Raw genomic sequence first — 20960 nt, 5'->3', positions numbered from 1 at the left:
TACCCAATGATCAATTAAAAAATGGGTGTCTCTCGACCCATTTTTGTCGCAAAATTAATCACAAAGTTCGTGCAACAAAAAGTTGTAAAAATATATTACAATAATTGACAAACCATTGCCTGGTCTGGATATGCAAAGACAGACTGTCATACAGAAAACAGGCCACATTTCATACATTATATACTCTTGATGCTCACTATGAAGGCTATTTTAATCATCTTAATCATCAGCTATTCAAAAAAGAATTTTATTGAACACTAGCTCTTATATTTTAAAAAGTTATCAAAATGCGAAACTACACACCGAACTGTGGAGTGCTACCGAAAACAAGGTTGTGGTTTAAATAGGAAGAACTAATGTACATGAATGTCGTTTATTTCCAGTACTCAGTATATCACTGTATTGATCATGAGTTCTTTCTGTAAGTGTATTAGTAAATTGCGTTGCTTTAAGCTTAGTCCAGTATTATGCAAATATATTTTTTTGTGAAACAAAAATTTGACAAGCTCAGTGGCAGATCCAGAAATTTTCATGAATGGGGGCCAATTGAATGCCTAAGTGGGGGCCCGCTCCGGTCATAATTCATTCACTTCCTGTATAAGCAAATAAAATTTCTCCCAAAAATAGTTCATGCATGTAGGTTCTCAGATACTATCAGATACCATCTCGTAAATTTAAACCATATCATTCTGAAAAGCACCTAATGTGTTACTCTCCTCCTTTTTTTTGTTTTAACTGGCATTTAATTTCAGTTATTTTATAAGAATCATTTGGTAATGCATGCAATTAGCGTCTCCTACGTGACAGTCTTTAACAGTATAACTTAGGCAGCAACCATTTGATTTTCTGGGGGGGGGGGGGGGGGGGCTATGTTTTTTTTTTCTGTGCAAACTTTTTTTTTCGCCTTCGGCGAAGAACAATCTATTTTTTTAGCGACAAACCGAAGACAATTTTTTTCTTTCAATTTTAGCATTACATATAGTGGCAGTTGAGGGTGAAACAAACAATTTTTTTTACTCAGGGTCCAAAACAAATTATTTTTTTCACCAAAACCTGGAAACAAACTTTTTTTTCCAAAAAAAACCATAGCCCCCCCTCCCAGAAAATCAAATGGTTGCTGCCTTACTATTAGAAACAAAAACACACTAATACATTTTAGTGTTTGATACAGGTAAAATTGAGAAAGGAATGGGGAATGTGTCAAAGCGTTAACAACCCGACCATAGAGCAGACACCAGCCGAAGGCCATCAATTGGTCTTCAATGTAGCGAGAAACTCCCACACCTGTAGGCGTCCTTCAGCTGGCCCCTTAAAAAATATGTATACAAGTACAGTGATAATGGACGTCATACTAAACTCCAAATTATACACAAGAAACTAAAATTAAAAATCATACAAGACTAACAAAGGCCAAAGGTAGAGTGTCGCTTTGCTACAGTTGAACATAGAACAGTTTAATGCTGAATAAAGGAGAGAACTCTTTTTCTCAGAAAACATAGGTAAACATTTAAACAATCTATCCACTCTGAACTGTGTCCACACTTGTTTCCCTAGTAAAACATGACATGTTTTCTTTAATAAGTCTATAGATGGCTGCTTGAAGACGTAATATGCAGGTTGAAAAAACATAAAGAGTAAAAACGGCTTAAACAGACAAATCTATGTAACAATAAAGCAACATTAGGTAATATGACTCTAGGCATTTCATTTGCCAGGTTATTTCTATACCAGCTTTTATCTACTGTGTAACTACAATAACATGCCCTAGATACCTTGGAATCGAAAGTGGAAAATGGCCAAATCTAACGATTTGTTAGACTACATACAACCAAAGTATGTTTTATTGTGCAGTAGCATAAAAGAATTGACACGAATATTCACCATTCCAATGTTAAGGAAACATTTGAATAATTGGTCTTGCACTGATCTACCAACAGACATAAAACAACATAGATTCAAAGACGTTGAATTAACGAGGGATAAATCGTACTTTAGAAAAATGAAAACCCACTCAAATCACAAATGAACATTATATATCTTAAATTGATGCTATAAAGGTTTCTTAATTTTTGTTACGTTCGAAAGATGTGTTTTTCAATACTTTAGTAACCAATCGGCATTGTAATGAGAAACAAACGTGTTTCTCTTCTTCTCGACTTGTTCATGCATTTACCTGTTTACATTAGCTTCTAAAGACGAATGAAAAGCAGCTATACAGATATTTGTATATCACTTAATAAGTCAAAGTTTGGTGACTATGTTACGTTGAACGCATTGATCCCATCGATCAGGAAATAAATGGATAAAACATATACACAATTAAGTCTGTCTTATATCATAACTAACATCTTTAATTTACAATGAGGGTCGGTTAAAAACAAATCTGTTGATTTTTACTGGTTTTGTATATGTTCAGCAATGTTAAATGACGTGTATTGTATCAAATCATATAAATACCCCGAAAAATACCAAGGGTTTAGACTCAAAGAAAACAAGTAAGATTTCCACAGTATTTTTGTTGAATACTAGTAGGTGCAGTTTTGGTACTCGGTGCAATTTGGGTACTGTGACGTTATATACCTTCCAAATATCGTGGTTTATGTGAAACCATGCCCCCTTTTATACTCAGTGACGTGAGCGACAGACATACTATATCATACATTGTGTTTCTCTTTAATTTAGCTACACTCTGTCCAGTTCATTACGAATGAAACGGATTGGTTGAGTTGACAGCAATTGCCAAATAAGATTTGATTGTACTTAATATTTTGTTAATGTATGACACGTTAAACTCGATGGTCATTTTTATGGAAAAGTGTTTGGTTTTTGTAACAGATATGAAAAATGACTGAATGATACTCAGCTACATCATGAAGGAATAGACCAATATGGCATATTTAAATGTGTCGAACTGTTATCAATTTAATGATGACTCGGGCATAGGAAATACTTGTTAAAAGAAACAGTCTAGGCATTTATTCTTTACTATTTATATAATACTAAATACAACAGAATATTTTCTTTCAATATTTACATCGATTCTGACATAAAAGAAGCATAATCAACGAAAAACAAGAAAATTAGTATGTACACATTATGCACTCTAATGTTGTTCTTTGCATCAACAGATCAAACATCTTATGCGCGTATATATTCGGGTCCATATATTCGACAACATGGTGACATAACAGATAATTATCATGAATAATAAATGAGCTGCGTCGGATAGAAATCGACCGTATGCAAATCAACATCAATGTATCTGTTAACCTATTCAGGTTTGAAAATGATTTCAACGGAAGGTCTGCAACTGTTTGTAAGGTGAATGTGTAAACGAATGCTACAAAATGGATAAAACTTCATCTTTTATTTTATTGTTTTTCGTAAATGAATGCTCCAAAAATAAATCAGAGTGTTGAACATGTACATATTTGCCTTAACATGCATAAGGTCGATTTCTATCCGACGCAGCTCAAATGTTAAATCTGTAAATGTCTATCGATTTAACAAATGTTGTGATATTACGCCTGATAACAAGTTGAACAATTCTTTGGCCTGTGTTGGAGTTTCAATGACATCGAATTCTCCGATATCTAAAAACGTGAGAGTATTTATTAATTGTCTAAATTCTTCTTTAGTGCCTCTAGGTAGAACAGCATCCGTGTATATATCAGTTAAGTAATCCAATACAACTATGTCGCACGGCAGTTCATAAGAGCAGTCATATTTATCGTAAATAAAAGGTTGGTAGAACATAACGTCAGGTATACCATGTGGACATTCAACATTTCTTTGAGATCTTATTCTGTGTGAATTCCATGATTGTAGAAACATGTCTAAATGTCTCTGAATAAGTGGTAGGAAACAAAACCGTATGCATTCAAGATGCACAGGGTCGGCATTGTTAAGTATACCTTCATCTACCATATCTTTAAAAAAAATCCTCCAAAATGTTGTGAAATTTCGCATCAGAAAACTCCATAGCATTTCGATCTTTTGGTTGGCCGTTGATCTTCCTATTGAAACACTTCTATGTCCTGCCATGCTATCAGTATGAAATGATCTCAAAGCTACTTGAATACGTTCAACTATAACATTTTCAGTTCCTGCATCCATGCGTACTACCCTTGGAACCCTCTTGCTTGTCTTCAAATACTCAAGAAAATGTCCTGCAACTATACGGGGATTTTTATTTGAACTTGTAGCTTTCAGCCAAAGTATCTTTCTTGAAAAACCGTCGATTCCACCATGGACAGATATTCCAAACGGCTTTAACTTATCATATCCATCGACGTGGATGCAAAAGCTCGGTCCGTTACTTGTGTATCGTCTTCTTGTAAGCCTATGTCTTTGTCTCATTAAAACGCCGTCTCCGTCAATAGCTTTCAAAACTAGTCTAACCGTGTGTTGTGAAGCTCTTACGCCTAGGCAGCGAAGTACATTCCATAAAGATCGATAACCTATATTGGTATATCCTGCATTTCTTAACTGTAGAATTTTTGTAACAATATCAGCAATAGCACTTTCAACTCCTCTTTTTTGCAATCTCAAACGTTTTTTAATTCTATAAAATGATCTTTCGCTCAGCATTATATGATGTATGTTTAGTAAAAACCCGAGTACTTCTTTTGTTGTAAATGAAAAACTTGTATAGTATACAACTAGTTCGTCTAATGATGCATCTATGTCTGGATATGGAATAGCACTGGCCTTGCAAAACAGGAGAAGAGCAAGTACCATCTGAAACATAAAAGTGTACAACATTAGACTATTATTTTATTGCATTTGTTCCACTGAAATGGTCTTATCCGATGTATAGTAAACTTGGGGAAGATGTTCAGATAGCCTAAAAGATTGGATCAAAATGAATGTATGCAAAGATATTTATCAGTAGATAACTGTATTGCATTTTAAGCTGCGACGGCAGCAATTGGTGATTGGATGATCGCAAATTAACTTTACTGGCAACGCGCTGGCAGAGCCAGTAAACGGGTATTTGCGATCTTCAAATCACCAATTGATGCCGTGGAGCTTAAAATAAATATTGTTATCTTCATTCTTATGAAACTGAGAGAAAACTCAAATCATCAATTTAAAATCTGCCATGCATCGTATGCACTTGTGTGTACATTATCACAACATCATTTGTCAATTGATGCCATGAAAATTAATGACGTTATCCTATCAAATGGAACTAAAATACTGAACTCCGATGAAAATTCAAGACGGAAAGTCCCTTATCAAATGGCAAAGTCAAATGAAAAAACACATCAAACGGATGGACAACGACTGCCATATTCCTGACTTGGTACAGGCATTTTCAAATGAAGAAAATGTAGGATTGAACCTGGTTTTATAGCGCTAAACCTCTCACTTGTATGACAGTCGTATCAAATTCCATTATATATAAAACGATGTACATGTATGAACAAAACAGACATAATAAGTCAAATAGTCACAATATTGGTATAGCAGTCATACTTGTGTCACAATCTCAAAACAAACAAATATCTAACAAACAGTCACCTATCAAATTAAAAACCCGCAAAGGGTTGCTAGCGAACTCGTACGAGCTTTCTAAAAACTTTTTTTTCATCAATGCCAATTTTATAGGTCTTATTTTGAGGTTAATGTTGGATTATGTGTATGAATGTTGAAATATTCAAATGACTTAAGGTTAATTTTGTTCTACCAAACAGATCATATTGAAATTCTATCACGATGTTAATGTTGATTAAATAAAGGTTTGTGTGGAAAATTTGGATTGTACTTTCAACCGTTTCTTAATCACAGTTACCTTGTTGACCAGACTAACATCCGCCCCTTTTTATTTTTGCTTATTTCTAACTTCCTCTGTGGTAGGTTTTTTGACATAAAAGTAATAATTTAAAACATTTTAAATTAAACCACGGAAAGTCATGAGCAGTACAAATCTATTTCAAATAATTCATGCTCTTAGTAGTTCAAATATAAAGAAACTGTATTTTTGCTCATTTTGATATGCATGCAAGGTGTAAAAACTAAAGTTGATTATTTTCCTTTCTTCCTTTCAGGCTGAATCGGAACCAAACAATTTATTTAATCTATTTCCCTTTGGATCAGAAAGCATGCACTACTCAAAATTATTTTTTGATGACACATGTAAAATTGTATATGATTTGATATGATTAACCATATATAATTATGCCTGTTATAAACAGGTCGGGAACTCTAGATTTTCTGACGTGAAAATATTTTGCATAGTAAAATGTAGTAACTTCCAAAAATATGGCCTTAAAGTACTGACCAATCGACTCAATGAACTACAATGCATTGTAGGCTACTTCGAGTTTACTATGACTCGGAAACACGTGAAATAAGTAGGAAAACTGTCCACTATTATAGTTTCTCGGACTCTCATAATAGATGGTGTTGTTCTGTGAATATGTAAATGTAAAATACATAACATAATATTCAATTTGCATGTTCAGATTAAAATAAAAATTGTTTACTGGCTTCACGATTCTATTTTCCTTTTCGCCTTGTAAAAGTAGTTGAACTGTTTTTTATACGCCTGTCAAAATTTTGACGGACCTATTATGGTATATAATTGTCGTCTGTCCGTCCGTTTTGTTCAGTAGTTTAGGTTGATCTTGCAGTTGCGAATAAGAAATGAATACCCGTTGATAAGGGATGGCAAAGTCCATGTTTTGCTATGGCAAACCCCAAAAAATATAAATTTCAATCAATATATGAAATAAAAGGAGCACAGAGGCATTATATTATAAAGAATTTGTGAAAGTTTTATTAAGTTTTGTTCAATGGACAAGGATGATCTCGGAGTTGCAGATAAAAGATTAGTACCTCCTGCATGACTTCCATAACGGACGGAAAGACGGACGGGGGTAACGATTACTATATCATGACCCCCACGTTTCAAGTGGGTGGTATAAAAAGAACAAACAGTAGCTATTATGTTGATACAATGAAATATTTACTTACCAAAAGCATTGTTCAGAATGAGGGGTAGCTTTCTTTGAATGTAGGTCCACTTAGTCTTCTCTAGTCAAATGAAGAAATTATTAAACAAATGATTCATACGGGAGAAAATGGTCTGGTTGATCGGGTGTTGATCATAACGAAAATGGCCGTTGAATGGCTCTGCTCACGCTACATATGTAAATTGAAATGTGCTATCGCAATAATTATGATGACTTATCTTTAACTTCCGAAATTTAAAGCGAAAAAAATTGTAAATCGCGTTAAATAAGTGGTACTGTTTTTACACAATAAAATCATCGCAATAACAAAGACGTCTTGTTGTTAGATATAACGAAATATTGCCATAAATAAGGCGACTTGTGGTATATATATAGCAAATATTGCGATAATTAAGTCTTCTTAGTGTTAAATTTAACAAATCATTGCGCTAAATAAAGTGCCTTGTTGTTAGATACAGCGAATTATTGTGATAAATAAGGCGTCATTTTGCAATATACAAAACATTATCGCAATAATTATCAAATATGGTTTAGTTATAAACAATTACACAAGGCAGCTCCAGGCTTCCGTAGATATCTCATATACTGTTAAATATATCTCCTATAGTTATTTATATATCTTATGAATATCTTTCATATAAGATATCTTATAAACAATACATTTAGTTTATAAAATATCTTATATAGTTAATAAGATATCTCATTTAGTTTATAAGATATCTCTTATATTTTATGAAATTATTTTAAAAATTGTAAATTTCAAAAACTTTATAAGATATCTTATATAATCTGTAAGATATTTCATATAATATCATATAAACTATACAAGATATCTTATAAAGTGTATAAGATATCTTGAAATTTAATTAAATAGCAAAATGGCTTGCCATATAAACCAATGGAGAAAAAATCATCCATTTGTTTTTTTTTCAACAGGTCATCTTTATAAGTTTACCTTGATTAAAATGGATTTCAAATTGAACTGGTCCATTGTCAATGATTGTTGTATTCAGAAAGACAATTACAAAAGTTTATATACTTAATAAATAAGATATTTAAAGCAATTGACCAGTGAACTTTAAAATTATTTAGAAAATTGTAAATTTCATAAATAAATAAAAGAATATTTGAAATTAACTTAAAACTATTTATGCATGCGCCGGAAAGTAATTCCCAAAAAGTTGATGGTATTCTAAAGAAGAAGAAAGGATAATTTTCATAACTTTTGAAAAAGTTCCATATTAAATGGTGACATATCATATTTCATGAATGGTCTAATCATCAACATTATTATTCAAAATGCTCAAACTTTTATCTTTTGATGAAATAGAGCCAAATATAAAATAATTTACTGGTATTTTCATCAAATTATATAACCATGCAGCTCTTCTGGGCGATCTGCTTTTACGAGATCGGCACCCATTAAAATGGATTCATCAATATTATATCAAAATTTGAATTTGCTCTTAGCCGAGGTCTGCTTTCACAACAATTTTGACAAACATGTTTTTGATTAACCTTTTACGAGATCAAATAATCCAATAACATTTTAATCAATTGAATCTAGCTGCTAAAATTGTTACCAAATGTTGACATAATCATAGATATCTATGACAGAATCAAATCTTCCACTAAAGTCAAAATATAGGACACTGTAAACATCTATACTTTGCCTATATTTTTCAACCTATAACGAATAAAGTCCTAAACTTTTCTGGAAAACAGATTTTTATTTTATTTTCATGAATTAGGAATTTATATTCACAAATATTTTTTTGGGGCCGCTGGCAAATTTAAGGGCCGCTGGGCGGCCCTAAACTATATAGTGGAATCATCCCTGCTGACTAGATGTCTAGTTTAAAACCAGTTTGACTAGATGTGTCCTATATTTTGACAATGTAAATGACACGAGGACCTGCATGGTTTTTTTTTAATACCTGTATTCTTTAAATTTTTAGGACATTTTTCTTTTAATAGCCTTTATAAACTAGAGGCTCTAAAGAGCCTGTGTCGCTCACCTTGGTCTATGTGACTATTAAACAAAGGAAGCAGATGGATTCATGACAAAATTGTATTTTGGTGATGGTGATGTGTTTGAACATCTTACTTATGAACTTGGCCCAGTAGTTTCAGTGGAAAATGTTAGTAAAAATTTACAAATTTTATAAAAATTGTTGAAAATTGACTATAAAGGACAATAACTCCTTAGGAGGTCAATTGACCATTTCGGTCATGTTGACTTATTTGTAAATCTTACTTTGCTGAACATTATTGCTGTTTACAGTTTATCTCTATCTATAATAATATTCAAGACAATAACCAAAAACAGCAAAATTTCCTTAAAATTACCAATTCAGGGGCAGCAACCCAACAACGGGTTGTCCGATTCATCTGAAAATTTCGGGGCAGATAGATCTTGACCTGATAAACAATTTAACCACTGTCAGATTTGCTCTAAAAGCTTTGGTTTTTGAGTTATAAGCCAAAAACTGCATTTTACCCCTATGTTCTATTTTTAGCCATGGCGGCCATCTTGGTTGGATGGCCGAGTCATCAGACACATTTTCTAAAATAGATACCCCAAAGATGATTGTGGATAAGTTTGGATTAATTTGGCCCAGTAGTTTCAGAGGAAAAGATTTTTGTAAAAAATTACTAAGATTTATGAAAAATGATTAAAAATTGACTATAAAGGGCAATAACTCCTAAAGGGGTCAACTGACCATTTCAGTCATGTTGACTTATTTGTAAATCTTTCTTTGCTGAACATAATGGCTGTTTACAGTTTATCTTTATCTATAATAATATACAAGATAATGACCAAAAACAGCAAAATTTCCTTAAAATTACCAATTCAGGGGCAGCAACAAAACAACAGGTTGTCAGATTCATCTGAACATTTCAGGGTAGATAGATCTTGACCTGATAAACAATTTAACCATGTCAGATTTGCTCTAAATGCTTTTGTTTTTAAGTTATAAGCCAAAAACTGCATTTTACCCCTATGTTCTATTTTTAGCCGTGGCGGCCATCTTGGTTAATTGGCCGGGTCACCGGACAAATTTTTTAAACTAGATACCCAAATGATGATTGTGGCCTAGTTTGGTTTAATTTGGCCAAGTAGTTTCAGAGGAGAAGATTTTTGTAAAAGTTAACGCAGGACGACGACGACGGACGACGACGCCGGACAACGGACGCCGGACGCCAAGTGATGGGAAAAGCTCACTTGACCCTTCGGGCCCGGTGAGCTAAAAATAACTCTCATTCTGTAAAATTCTCATGAAAATGATATTACTATTTAGTCTTTGTGTTACAGGATTATTTATCAATTATGTACATTGATCATTATATTATCAGTATTGCATTACAGTTACCTAAGTAACCTTTTTATTTTGCACAGTTATTCTTTATGCTTTTGCACCCCATTAAATTATTCTCTATTCTTTATTTTGTTGTTCATTTTCTCTATTCTCTATTTTTGTAGCTATTACATGTATTCTCTATTCTGTAAACCCCATTCTGACCCTTATAGGTAAACTTGTATTGTATGAATGGGATAAACTGACCTTTCAATTCTCAAGGCTAAATAAGTATTTTATAGGCTAAATACAAACTTACCTGTCAAGGTAGAATTGTAATCTGAGTGATATCGGTGTAACTCAAGTCACCATAAAAAAAGAGGGACGAAAGACACCAAAGGGACAGTCAAACTCGTAAATCTAAAACAAACTGACAACGCCATGGCTAAAAATGAAAAAGACAAACAGAAAAACAATAGTACACATGACACAACATAGAAAACTAAAGAATAAACAACACGAACCCCACCAAAAACTAGGGGTGATCTCAGGTGCTCCGGAAGGGTAAGCAGATCCTGCTCCACATGCGGCACCCGTCGTGTTGCTTATGTGATTACAAATCCGGTAAATAGTCTAATTCGGTAGGTCAAATTCATGAAAGGGAAGGGGATTGTAGTTACGACGTAAGGAACATATTTGATATCATTTGTGAAACGGTTATTCCATAACGGTCAACCAACTCGTGATGGCGTCCGTAAAATTTACGAAGGGATGATTTCAACTTCACCATTTGGAACTCTTGGTTTAATAGCTTCCTTATGAGCAGTAACCCTCTATCAAGAAAATCATGATAGGAAATGCAAGCACGGGAATATCGTATCAATTGGGAGATATATACCCCGTATGCAGGTGCTGCTGGAATGTTGCTACCTAGAAATGGAAAGTTCACAATTGGAAAGCTGAAATCATCTCTTTTGTCGTAAAGTTTTGTCTTCAACCGACCCTCATTGTCAATTTCTAGATGTAAGTCAAGATATGAAGCCGACTTAACTGTATCTGTAGTATCCTTTATCTCCAATTCGATGGGATAGATGCGATCCACATAGTCACCAAATTTTGAATTGTTTAGTGAAAGAACGTCATCTATATAGCGGAAAGTAGAGTTAAAGGATATTGCTAACTTCTTATCTTTCTTCCTAAGAAGTTCCTGCATGAAGTCAGCCTCATAATAATAAAGAAACAAGTCAGCGAGTAGAGGGGCACAGTTTGTTCCCATTGGGATGCTGACAGTCTGTTGAAAAACACGTCCTCCGAACGTTACAAATATGTTGTCAATCAAGAAATCAAGCATCTTGATAATATCGGTTTCAGAGAATTTTTTGTTTGAATCAGAATGGTTCTTTACAAAGTATGATTTATCCCTCCCTAAGACAAGATACTTGTATCTACGTTGGCCATTCTTTTTTATGAAGCAAAGTAATACCAACTCTTTTAATTTGTCTTTTAGTTTGGAATGTGGAATACTTGTGTAAAGAGTAGAAAAGTCAAATGTTTTAATACTGTTACAAGATGAAAGAGAGTTAGATTGTATGTACTCTAAAAGATCTTTGGAATTTTTAAGTATCCACATCTGATTCACGCCACCTCTAGAATAGGCAGTTTCACAATAACTTTGAAGCCCGTCTTTGATTGCTGATTAAATGGATGTTAATAATTTAGAAAGGGGTTTCGTGGAGCACTTGGAAGACCCAGCAATATACCGTTGTTTGTAAGGACACTTATGTAGTTTAGGTATCCAATACAGTGATGGAAGATCCAGTTCTTCATCTTTGGTTGAAATACCAAAGGAACAAAGAACAGACCTATGATTATCCAGGATTTCCTCTTTGGTAAGTGTCGTGAGGGTATATGTTGGGTTTCCAAGTGAATTGTCTATACCTAATTCGTTTATCAAGCAATTAATGTAATGACTTTTACAGATAAAAACGATGTTATTTGGGGCTTTGTCTGCGGGGACAACAACATATTCATCATGGAGGTCAGATAGGTGTTTAGCAACATTTGGATCTTTGAAGATGGACGTAGCATGGGCATTGATGGACCCATTCAGTTTCTTAATTCTGATTTGTATTAACGACCTCACTGCCTTAATCCATTCGGATAGAGTGTCTACGTCTTCCTTCTCGCGCTTAGCCCACTGCCTGGCATAATCCTCGACTGAATCCATCAAAATTTTAAAGTTGTGTTTCCAATTGATGGATTTAGGCTCACGATATTTCGGACCTTTCGATAACAAGTTTCGTAGAGAAGTGTTATTAACAATGTTAAGGTCACCGGTAATAACGTGGCCAGCAGGATTATATGTGAATTGGGAACTAGCACAAGTGCAATCAGGAGGTTTAGACTTGAAGTCGTCAATATCGAGATAAATGATAACAAGGGAGCCTACTTTTATCAATCCCTAGACTAGTCTCAAATAAATCAAACCAAGTGTACTTGAGTAAGTGCACAACATGAGAAAAAACGGACATACATCTGACGTACAGTAACTATGGAACAGCAGACAAACACATTTTTGAAAATCAAAGTAAAGATTTATTCCAACGAATCAAATATTGCATAAATATTTCATTATATTTTATTACAGCATTCTCCAGACAGACAAGGAGGCATATGGGCGAGCAGAAAGACGGACAAGGGTGTACCATATAACATATCGACTATGACGGGCAAATAAATTAGAACAAACATCTTGAGAGTATTGCATGGCAATACATAGTCCCCTATCAGTTAAAAAAAATCATTGTACTGGAACATAATGCTAACTGAATTGGTAATTTATGATATTTTCTATATTAAATAAATGCTCCACATGACGCAGCTTGATACAACTGCAAAGGTCAAACCCTGAACAGTTGAGTCAAGCTTGATACAGCTCTGAATTTGGATTGTCATTAAACATTTGACAAAGGGTGCAATCAACAGTTGTTTTTTCTATGACGTCATATTTTTAGGGACAATGCATAAGTGATCCTTAGTGGTGGAATGGTCAATAAAGATACTTGTATAAAACTAGATATCACTGGAATCAGAATTTTCTCTATTTTATAATGAAATAGAAATAAAGTGTACTTTTAATATAATAAAAATGTTCTTTTCAGAGAACATGGGGAAAAAATTGCCTAATCTGAACATAAAAAACCTGAAATCCGATAGGATGGGCGAAATTCTGTCAATTTACGTTATATTACGCTGCCATATGTTTATTGATTTGTAAATGAATTGATAGCAGATTTTACACTTCATATACCCATCTGATTATAAAGAATTGTGATTTTTTTGCATTGGTTTGTAAATAAATTATTGTGCCTTCGTTTAATTAGTTATATTAAGTTTAGTTTGTATTGATTTTACATCAATAGGTTTACATTAATTGAAATTGTGTCCAGTTGTCAATTTGAAATTGTTGTCGTAAATACTTATGGTGATTGACATGTAGATACAATGAACAATAACCAAGGTGACACTGGATGTTTGTCAACAGACTGTTAAGACAGTAGAAATCAAACCAATGAAATAACATGTGCTGATTATAGGCGTTTCTTGTCATGTGCTTAAAAGTCCTAAGTTGGTCACTACATCCGTTTAGTCATGATTTTGGCAGCGTAATATAATGTTAATTGAACGACTTCGTACACCTTACCAGCATCCTGTACACAAAATATAGTTGACCTATTGCTTACAGGATCCAAGAACCGACTAAAAGAAAACTTCAACATTGACCAACGAACCATGAAGATGAGATCAAGGTCAGATGAATGCTGCAAGACAGACATGTTCATCTTACAATAATTCTATACATCAAATATAGTTAGGTGACCTACTGTTTATAGTATATATATGAGAAACTGACTTGACAAGGAAAACATAACCTTGATCACTGATCCATGACATGATTGGACTGCAGTGATCCTTATATCTCACATCCAGGACTTTTGTCACAGGCAAGATATAAATTATTGGTTTCTAACAGCTATCATGTCAGTATGTCAACTATACAATAGCAAACCTTTTTCTTGGCAAAATAATTCTAGTAAAATAGAAGATTGCTTGTGATTGCAGATAAACATACAAGTTATGGTTTACTTTTACATGTTTTATAAATTGTTATTTGGATGAAGAGTTGTCTCATTGGCACTCACGCCACATCTTCCTATATCTATGTACTATAGCATCCTCATTCGAAATTAAAACAATAGAAAACCCAATTCAATTGTCCTGCTTAGCGTTTAAAAACACAATTCATTCAAAGGGAAACCAAATTATTTATTAAAACTATGCATTCCCAACCCTATTAGTTGCTGTCAAGTGCGTCATTTACCCTAAATAATGAATTAGTTTTGCGTAATTTATAAATCTATTTTCTTTCTTAAAATAAAACACCAATCAAAAAGCAATCTTAACTACTCGGGCATTCTCGCCCACTTACGTTAACATAATTTTTTAGTGAAGCGATAAGGGTTGATAAGTCACAAATGGCAGAACTGGCTCCTTGTCGGAATCTTAAAATCATTTGTCCCTTACTAAAATTTTGTATCCCGATAAACAATCGTCACCAGTTCATAAAATTTCTTTTTATAACAAGGAATAGAAAAGGTAGAAAAAGCACATCTTGTGCCAAAGACTTAGTTTATTAAATTATCACAAAACTGACACATATTCAGGGATCTCCATGGATGAAAACTGAACGATGGAGGAACTTTCACCATTACAAACCGTATCTACGCTGTACAGTGTAGCGCGATCGAAAGTATTTTATCCCTCCATTCAACAATGATACAAGGAATGGTGAACATGCTAATTCCTTACTTATTTAAATTATATTTATTTGAATTTTCATTATAGAATTAGAAGTATCAATATTTTCATTTATTGCCGTTTTTAACCATTCAAATGCCAAGTCTTCATGGTCCCCCCTTAGTCGAGAATGACCAAAAGCTGTCCTGAAGGTCCCCATGTAGATTTCTTGTATTTTTGGCACTTGTTATGGGGGTTAAAATCATATGATGTGGAGCTTATTTTTCATGGACACTGTCAAATTTAGAACCCATTACGGGTATGGCTGATTTGCAGCAACAACAAAACGATGCGTACGGGTTATGTAAAAGGTTAAAGAGATTTGTAAAGCAAACGTTGTCAAATGAAAAGGTTTTTAATGACTTTATCTGGCAAATTGATGCTTTGCAACATGCATCTTTTGAGTCTGAATAGAAACCGGAAACGCGGATGTATCAATTTGATTGTAATATACGAAATGAATTCAGAATTACGATACGATATTTCTTTACAGGAAATATTTAAGTTTTTACTTTTTAACTTTTAAAGTAATTCTAAATTATCGTTACAGCAGTACTCGAGTTATTTGCGATGAAATAATATTTACTGTTTTGCGTCTTATTTTGTACTTCTTAAAAAAGGGGGATGCTGATTGCGTAAGTCAAAATAAAGCACGTGTTTGACTTGTTAAACTGTTTTCTTTGTAACTGTGGATTATTAATTTATTTATTTAATCTAAACTATCATAATCATTTGCTGAAACTTAGTTGATTAATTCGACAAATGGATCGTCTATCCTCAGATAGTATTCTCCTGTCTGGTTTGTTGATCTACCTGTACAAGCTCAGGTACAAGTGATTATCGATCTTAATCAGGATATCCCTCAGGCGTTAGAACTGTATTGGATTATAACATAAAAAGCCTAAGGGTTATGCAATTACATGCATTTGATTATAAATGATAAAATAAAATGGCGTCGTGCTACAAAAAACGATGAAGTTTTGAACAATGGCGGAAGACAATTTAACGATGGCGCAAGATAATTTAAATTGGTGCGAGTCATTTGACGATGGCGCAAGACATTGGAACGATGGCGGGGCGCCATCGTTAAACAGGCCATGGAGATCCCTGCATATTCTGAGGATTGTAGAGAAATGTCTCCCGTATTATCAATTCACTCATAGAGAAAGCAATAACTCTGTGTGAAATGACATTGATTATATATTTATAGTGACTGTTTTGCTGTTTACATGGACAATATTTTGGTTTATGTCACTAACTTGGGTAAAAATAAAACTGTCCATGAATCGATGTTAAATTATTTTAACACATTCGGACTATAATCATGATAATATTGATGCATCATAAACATGACAATGAATCAATTTTACCCAAACAGAGTAAATTAATGTCTCAATTTTAAAACCATGATGAAAAAAAACCAATACAATCAGGAATATTGGAGTGAAAAAACCCAGTTCAATCTTTGCCTGATGGGTGAACTTGAACTGATGATGCAAAAGAAAAAACTTTTTCACTTGAGATTAAATACAAAATGAGGAGTAAAAAACCTAATTAGTAAATGTTTATCTGGAGCTCTGTCTCTATTATAGTGATGAATAATATATATATAATAATAAAATAAGTTAAAGAAAATTACCTTCTATCCCTTGACCAGCAGTCACACCTGGAGATTTCTCTGACATGACAGTCTAAAATATAAGTAATATGCACTGTGAATACATCTTCACTCATGTCCCTTGAAGAACTATTAAAATTTTAAGATATAAACCCCCCAAAAAATAATAGGCCAATTAAAATTAATTGCTAGATTTTCATCCCCGCCCGCCCCTCTGAAATCGTCCCGCCCCGATTTTTTTTATTTAACAAAAATATGATTTCCGGATTTTGTTCATGTCCGTAACCGGGAACCATCGATAATTTCGTTTCATTCAAAACTTCCTGTTTCAAATTTCGTTTTTGTATTTCTTCTAACAAAAATGATTAAGTCGACATATTCTGCTGCTCTATGATGACAACATCATCTACCGAGAATAGAGATTGATAACGAGAAGGGCATGAAATATTCGAGTTACGAGTAAAACGCCTTGTCCTTTAACGCAAATCGCGGTAGTCACAAGTGAATCGAAAACCGTGTTTTTTACTTTATTTATGTACAATGACTTTGTGTCAGGGAATTTGGACTGAATGATTTCCAAAGCGCAAGAATTGTAGAACAAATTGGTACAAAAAAAACATGACTGGATTAAAGAAATTGACACAATATGACCGTATATTGAGAACAAAAAGTCGACAAACACGCATTTTAATTATAACAAGCCCTTATATTTACCCATGGCTGTTGTTTTTGTTGACAAACAGCAAACACCTTCTGTAACTGTCCCAATACCCTCAATTTAGTCATTAAACAACAACTACTTTTTGGTTAAGTTCATGTTTTACATCATAATTACTTTCAACACTGAGTTTAAATTTTATTCTGTACTCATAATACTTGTGTTGCATACAATTGTACGGTCCGACCACCTTTCGATTTTAGGAGGTGGTCGGCTTTTTTTTCAAAATCCGGATTTTTTTCGGTTCCGTACCGTTAAAATTTGAATACTAATCCCGCCTTGTTTTCATTGACAAAGATGGCGTCCAATCGTCAAATTTCAATGTTTTCATTAATCAATCGGGGGAAAGAAAGGAAGATGACGATGATGATAAAGAAAATACTAGACCAAATAAGTTAAATAAAATTGATAGTAATGTTGAAGTTAAGGAAATTGAACAAAAATCAACCAAACAACGGAAAAGACACGCAAGTGAAGACAAATATGAGCAAGACTTCAAAATGACTTATAGTCACAGAGGAAGGATACTACTGTTCTGTGTGCCAAAAAAACGGCACAAAAGCAAGAAACAGAACAGAAACCTGGATCGAAAGACCTTAAATCCATGCTGATGCATAAAATTGTAAATGAAAGAAGAGATAAAAGAGATAAATTTTTGAAAAATAAAATCAAAGAATATTTGACAATTAATACGACTACTTCTATTTATGTTTGTTCAACTCCATAAAATGTGAATATTATACTAATCTTTATTTCTGTGACCCCCACGTGCACCCACAGTAAATTAAAAAAGGTTGGACATTTAAAAAAAAACCACCCGGTTGCAAGTTATTTTTTTAAAACACCCACCTTACCTTAGTGAAAAAAGGAAAACACTGGTACCAATACATTTTATTGATTTTATGGGGACTACAAACCATTGCTTAGAAAGCAAAATAAATTTGGTGTAGGTATAGTCCAACTGAAGAGAGCATTTCTCTTCTTTTTGATGTATACTATAAAGGCAGTGTCTGCACGTACCCGCATGTGGGTACGAATAGTCAAATTGACGGTCTTGGCTGCACGTACCCACATCCGGTTTTCTATTAAAATGCCGTCGCATTGGGAATGAAACGTGAAATGTATACGGAATTTGTTGCAATTAGTGAATAAATTGATTAAAACTACTCAGAATTTTTATAAATATACACATATATATAAAGGTACTAGAATACACCCGTGATATCGCGGGTCCGTGACTGATATATAACTATGCGTATGCCTTATTTTAGTATTGGTATTGTCATTTGATAAAGTCATGTCGATTATAACATGTATAAGGTGCACAGTTTTCTCTGCTTTCAAAATCTTTCTGTTTGAACCCGTCAGCCTGGAACCTATCAATTATTGGTAATATTAATAATTTGGAAAACAAAAGGGCCTGGAATGGAGTATTTTTTACTTAACAGTATACATCGAAATTCTAAATACACTGTTTGGTGGTGCGCCTGTCAGATGCGGAACGTACAGATAAGGTAATAGGTAACAGGTGAATATACTATTGGTATCGGTGTCGGACTCGATCCGGAACTTCTTAATTATTGGCAATATTAATTACGTGGAAAACAAACGGGCCTAGAGTGGTGTAATTTTTAATCAACACCATTGTACTATATTAGTTATATATAAAGTTGAATTCTTTGATTCATCGTTTTTACGTGATGACGGCTGATAAATTGGACCTCGTAATTTTAGTATTATAGAAGTGAACAGTTTTTTCTCAAAATAGTAAATGTTCTTAAAAAGGAAGAGAGTGATATTATAACTGTGGGGAAGACATTTCAGACTTATCATGAACTGAGACTACTATAACAGTCTCAGTCATGAATTAGACTTTGAAAAACTTGTACAGAACTATCAGGCGTTAAATTTCATACAATTGTATAAAAAAAAATCGTGATTGCTGTTTCGACTGGCAACATTTGAAATGTGCAGGGTGGAAATTTGTGCCAAAACAATCATATTGGATATATGTGAAATTTGTTCCAAATCTTAATTAGTTACATGAATCTTTTATAATTGGTTTAAATTGATATTATTACTTGCTTCTTTAATTGTTATAAACTCAAGCTTTAATTTTAGTAGTTTTACATTGTTTTATATATTTTAAAATTTCAGTTTCTGTTTTATATTTTACTGAAATATTATTTTAAAATATCAAATGGGTATATTTTTAAATTATTAAAATTTTATTCTTTAAATTTTCATTTAAATTTTATAATAGTAATAATTTCTATTATGTTTTTCTTTTACAGGGACTGTACAGTTTAATTTTCCATCAGTGTGCATTTAATTTTGCAATGTTTATTATGTATCATTATTTAATAAATACAATTTGAAAATATTATTTTTCATCCTCTTCACTCGTTCTACACGAAATCCCCATATTATCGATAATTTCCGTATATATTTCACTTTTTATTCCCGATCCGATGGCATTTTAATAGAAAACCGGATGTGGGTACGTGCAGCCAAGACCGGCAATTTGACTATTCGTACCCACATGCGTGTACGCGCAGACACTGCCTACTATAAATAGGTTTCTAAAGCGTAAATTACATGTATAACAGTGGTTGCCAATCAGGGATTTTTATTTAAGAGTTTAAAAAATAGTGTAGGATTCCTTATACAGCATGTATATGCATTATACAACTTGTTTTCCACTAGCATATACTCCGCGGTATGAAGAACTCGTGACGAGGGTTTCATATGAAATAAAATTTAAAAAATAAAATCCTCCCACCCGCCCCATTTTTTTCAAAAATTTGGATGAAAATCTACTAATTAATTTTAGTTGGCCATATATAATACATAATACCAATATATATGTAATACCAATGTTCCACATTACATAAAATATATCCAACACATTTTTATATTTTCAGGATAATGTGTGGCTCAGAGTAAAAGAGAGATATAGTTTAAAGGGAACAGGTTTTTTTTTAATTTGGAAAATCCCCTTGTAGGAATATAAAAAGTAAAATAACAAAATTATCGAACTGGCATTTTCTTATGTAGAAAATGGTGGATTAAACCTGGTTTATCTGTTCCCCAAAAAATTATACAATGCAGCAAGAATATTTGTGTTTAATGGAAACTATGGACCAATGCCTGTCTTACTGATTATTTTGCCTTGACCAAGTTTTATGGTTTTAAAGATAAAAAGCAGAAATGAAAAACAAACAAGAGGCTAAAAAAAACTTGTATCGTTCACCTTGGCATTTTTGCTAACACTAAATTGGATTGATTACTTAATTCAATGATTGAGTAATTGCTGGTGTTTAATGTTAATTTCAGTCATTGGCTATATTGTGAAAATCAGTTTTTATTGGTGGAGGATGCCTGAGTACCTTTAGCAAACCATGACCTTTGGCAGGTCAATTTAGATTGGAGTCAAACGCACCTCACAAGCTCAATGTTGGAAGAATAATCAACAAGATTATTTGGTG

General features: G+C 33.3%; 1 protein-coding gene across 4 annotated transcripts in view; it reads right to left on the bottom strand.

The window, feature by feature from the left end:
- Positions 1 to 20960, bottom strand: part of LOC139497239 (uncharacterized) — a 167197-nt gene that overhangs the window by 121564 nt on the left and 24673 nt on the right. For all 4 annotated transcript variants that reach the window (XM_071285368.1, XM_071285370.1, XM_071285371.1 and 1 more), the window contains one exon: positions 16776 to 16827. In XM_071285368.1, the coding sequence (XP_071141469.1) occupies positions 16776 to 16827 (52 nt within the window). The remainder of the gene's footprint in view (positions 1 to 16775; positions 16828 to 20960) is intronic.

Source organism: Mytilus edulis, chromosome 12 (assembly GCF_963676685.1).
Source record: "Mytilus edulis chromosome 12, xbMytEdul2.2, whole genome shotgun sequence".
Lineage (NCBI taxonomy): Eukaryota > Metazoa > Mollusca > Bivalvia > Mytilida > Mytilidae > Mytilus > Mytilus edulis.
Note: the sequence above shows the minus strand (reverse complement) of the source record. Positions and strands in the feature narration are given on the sequence as shown.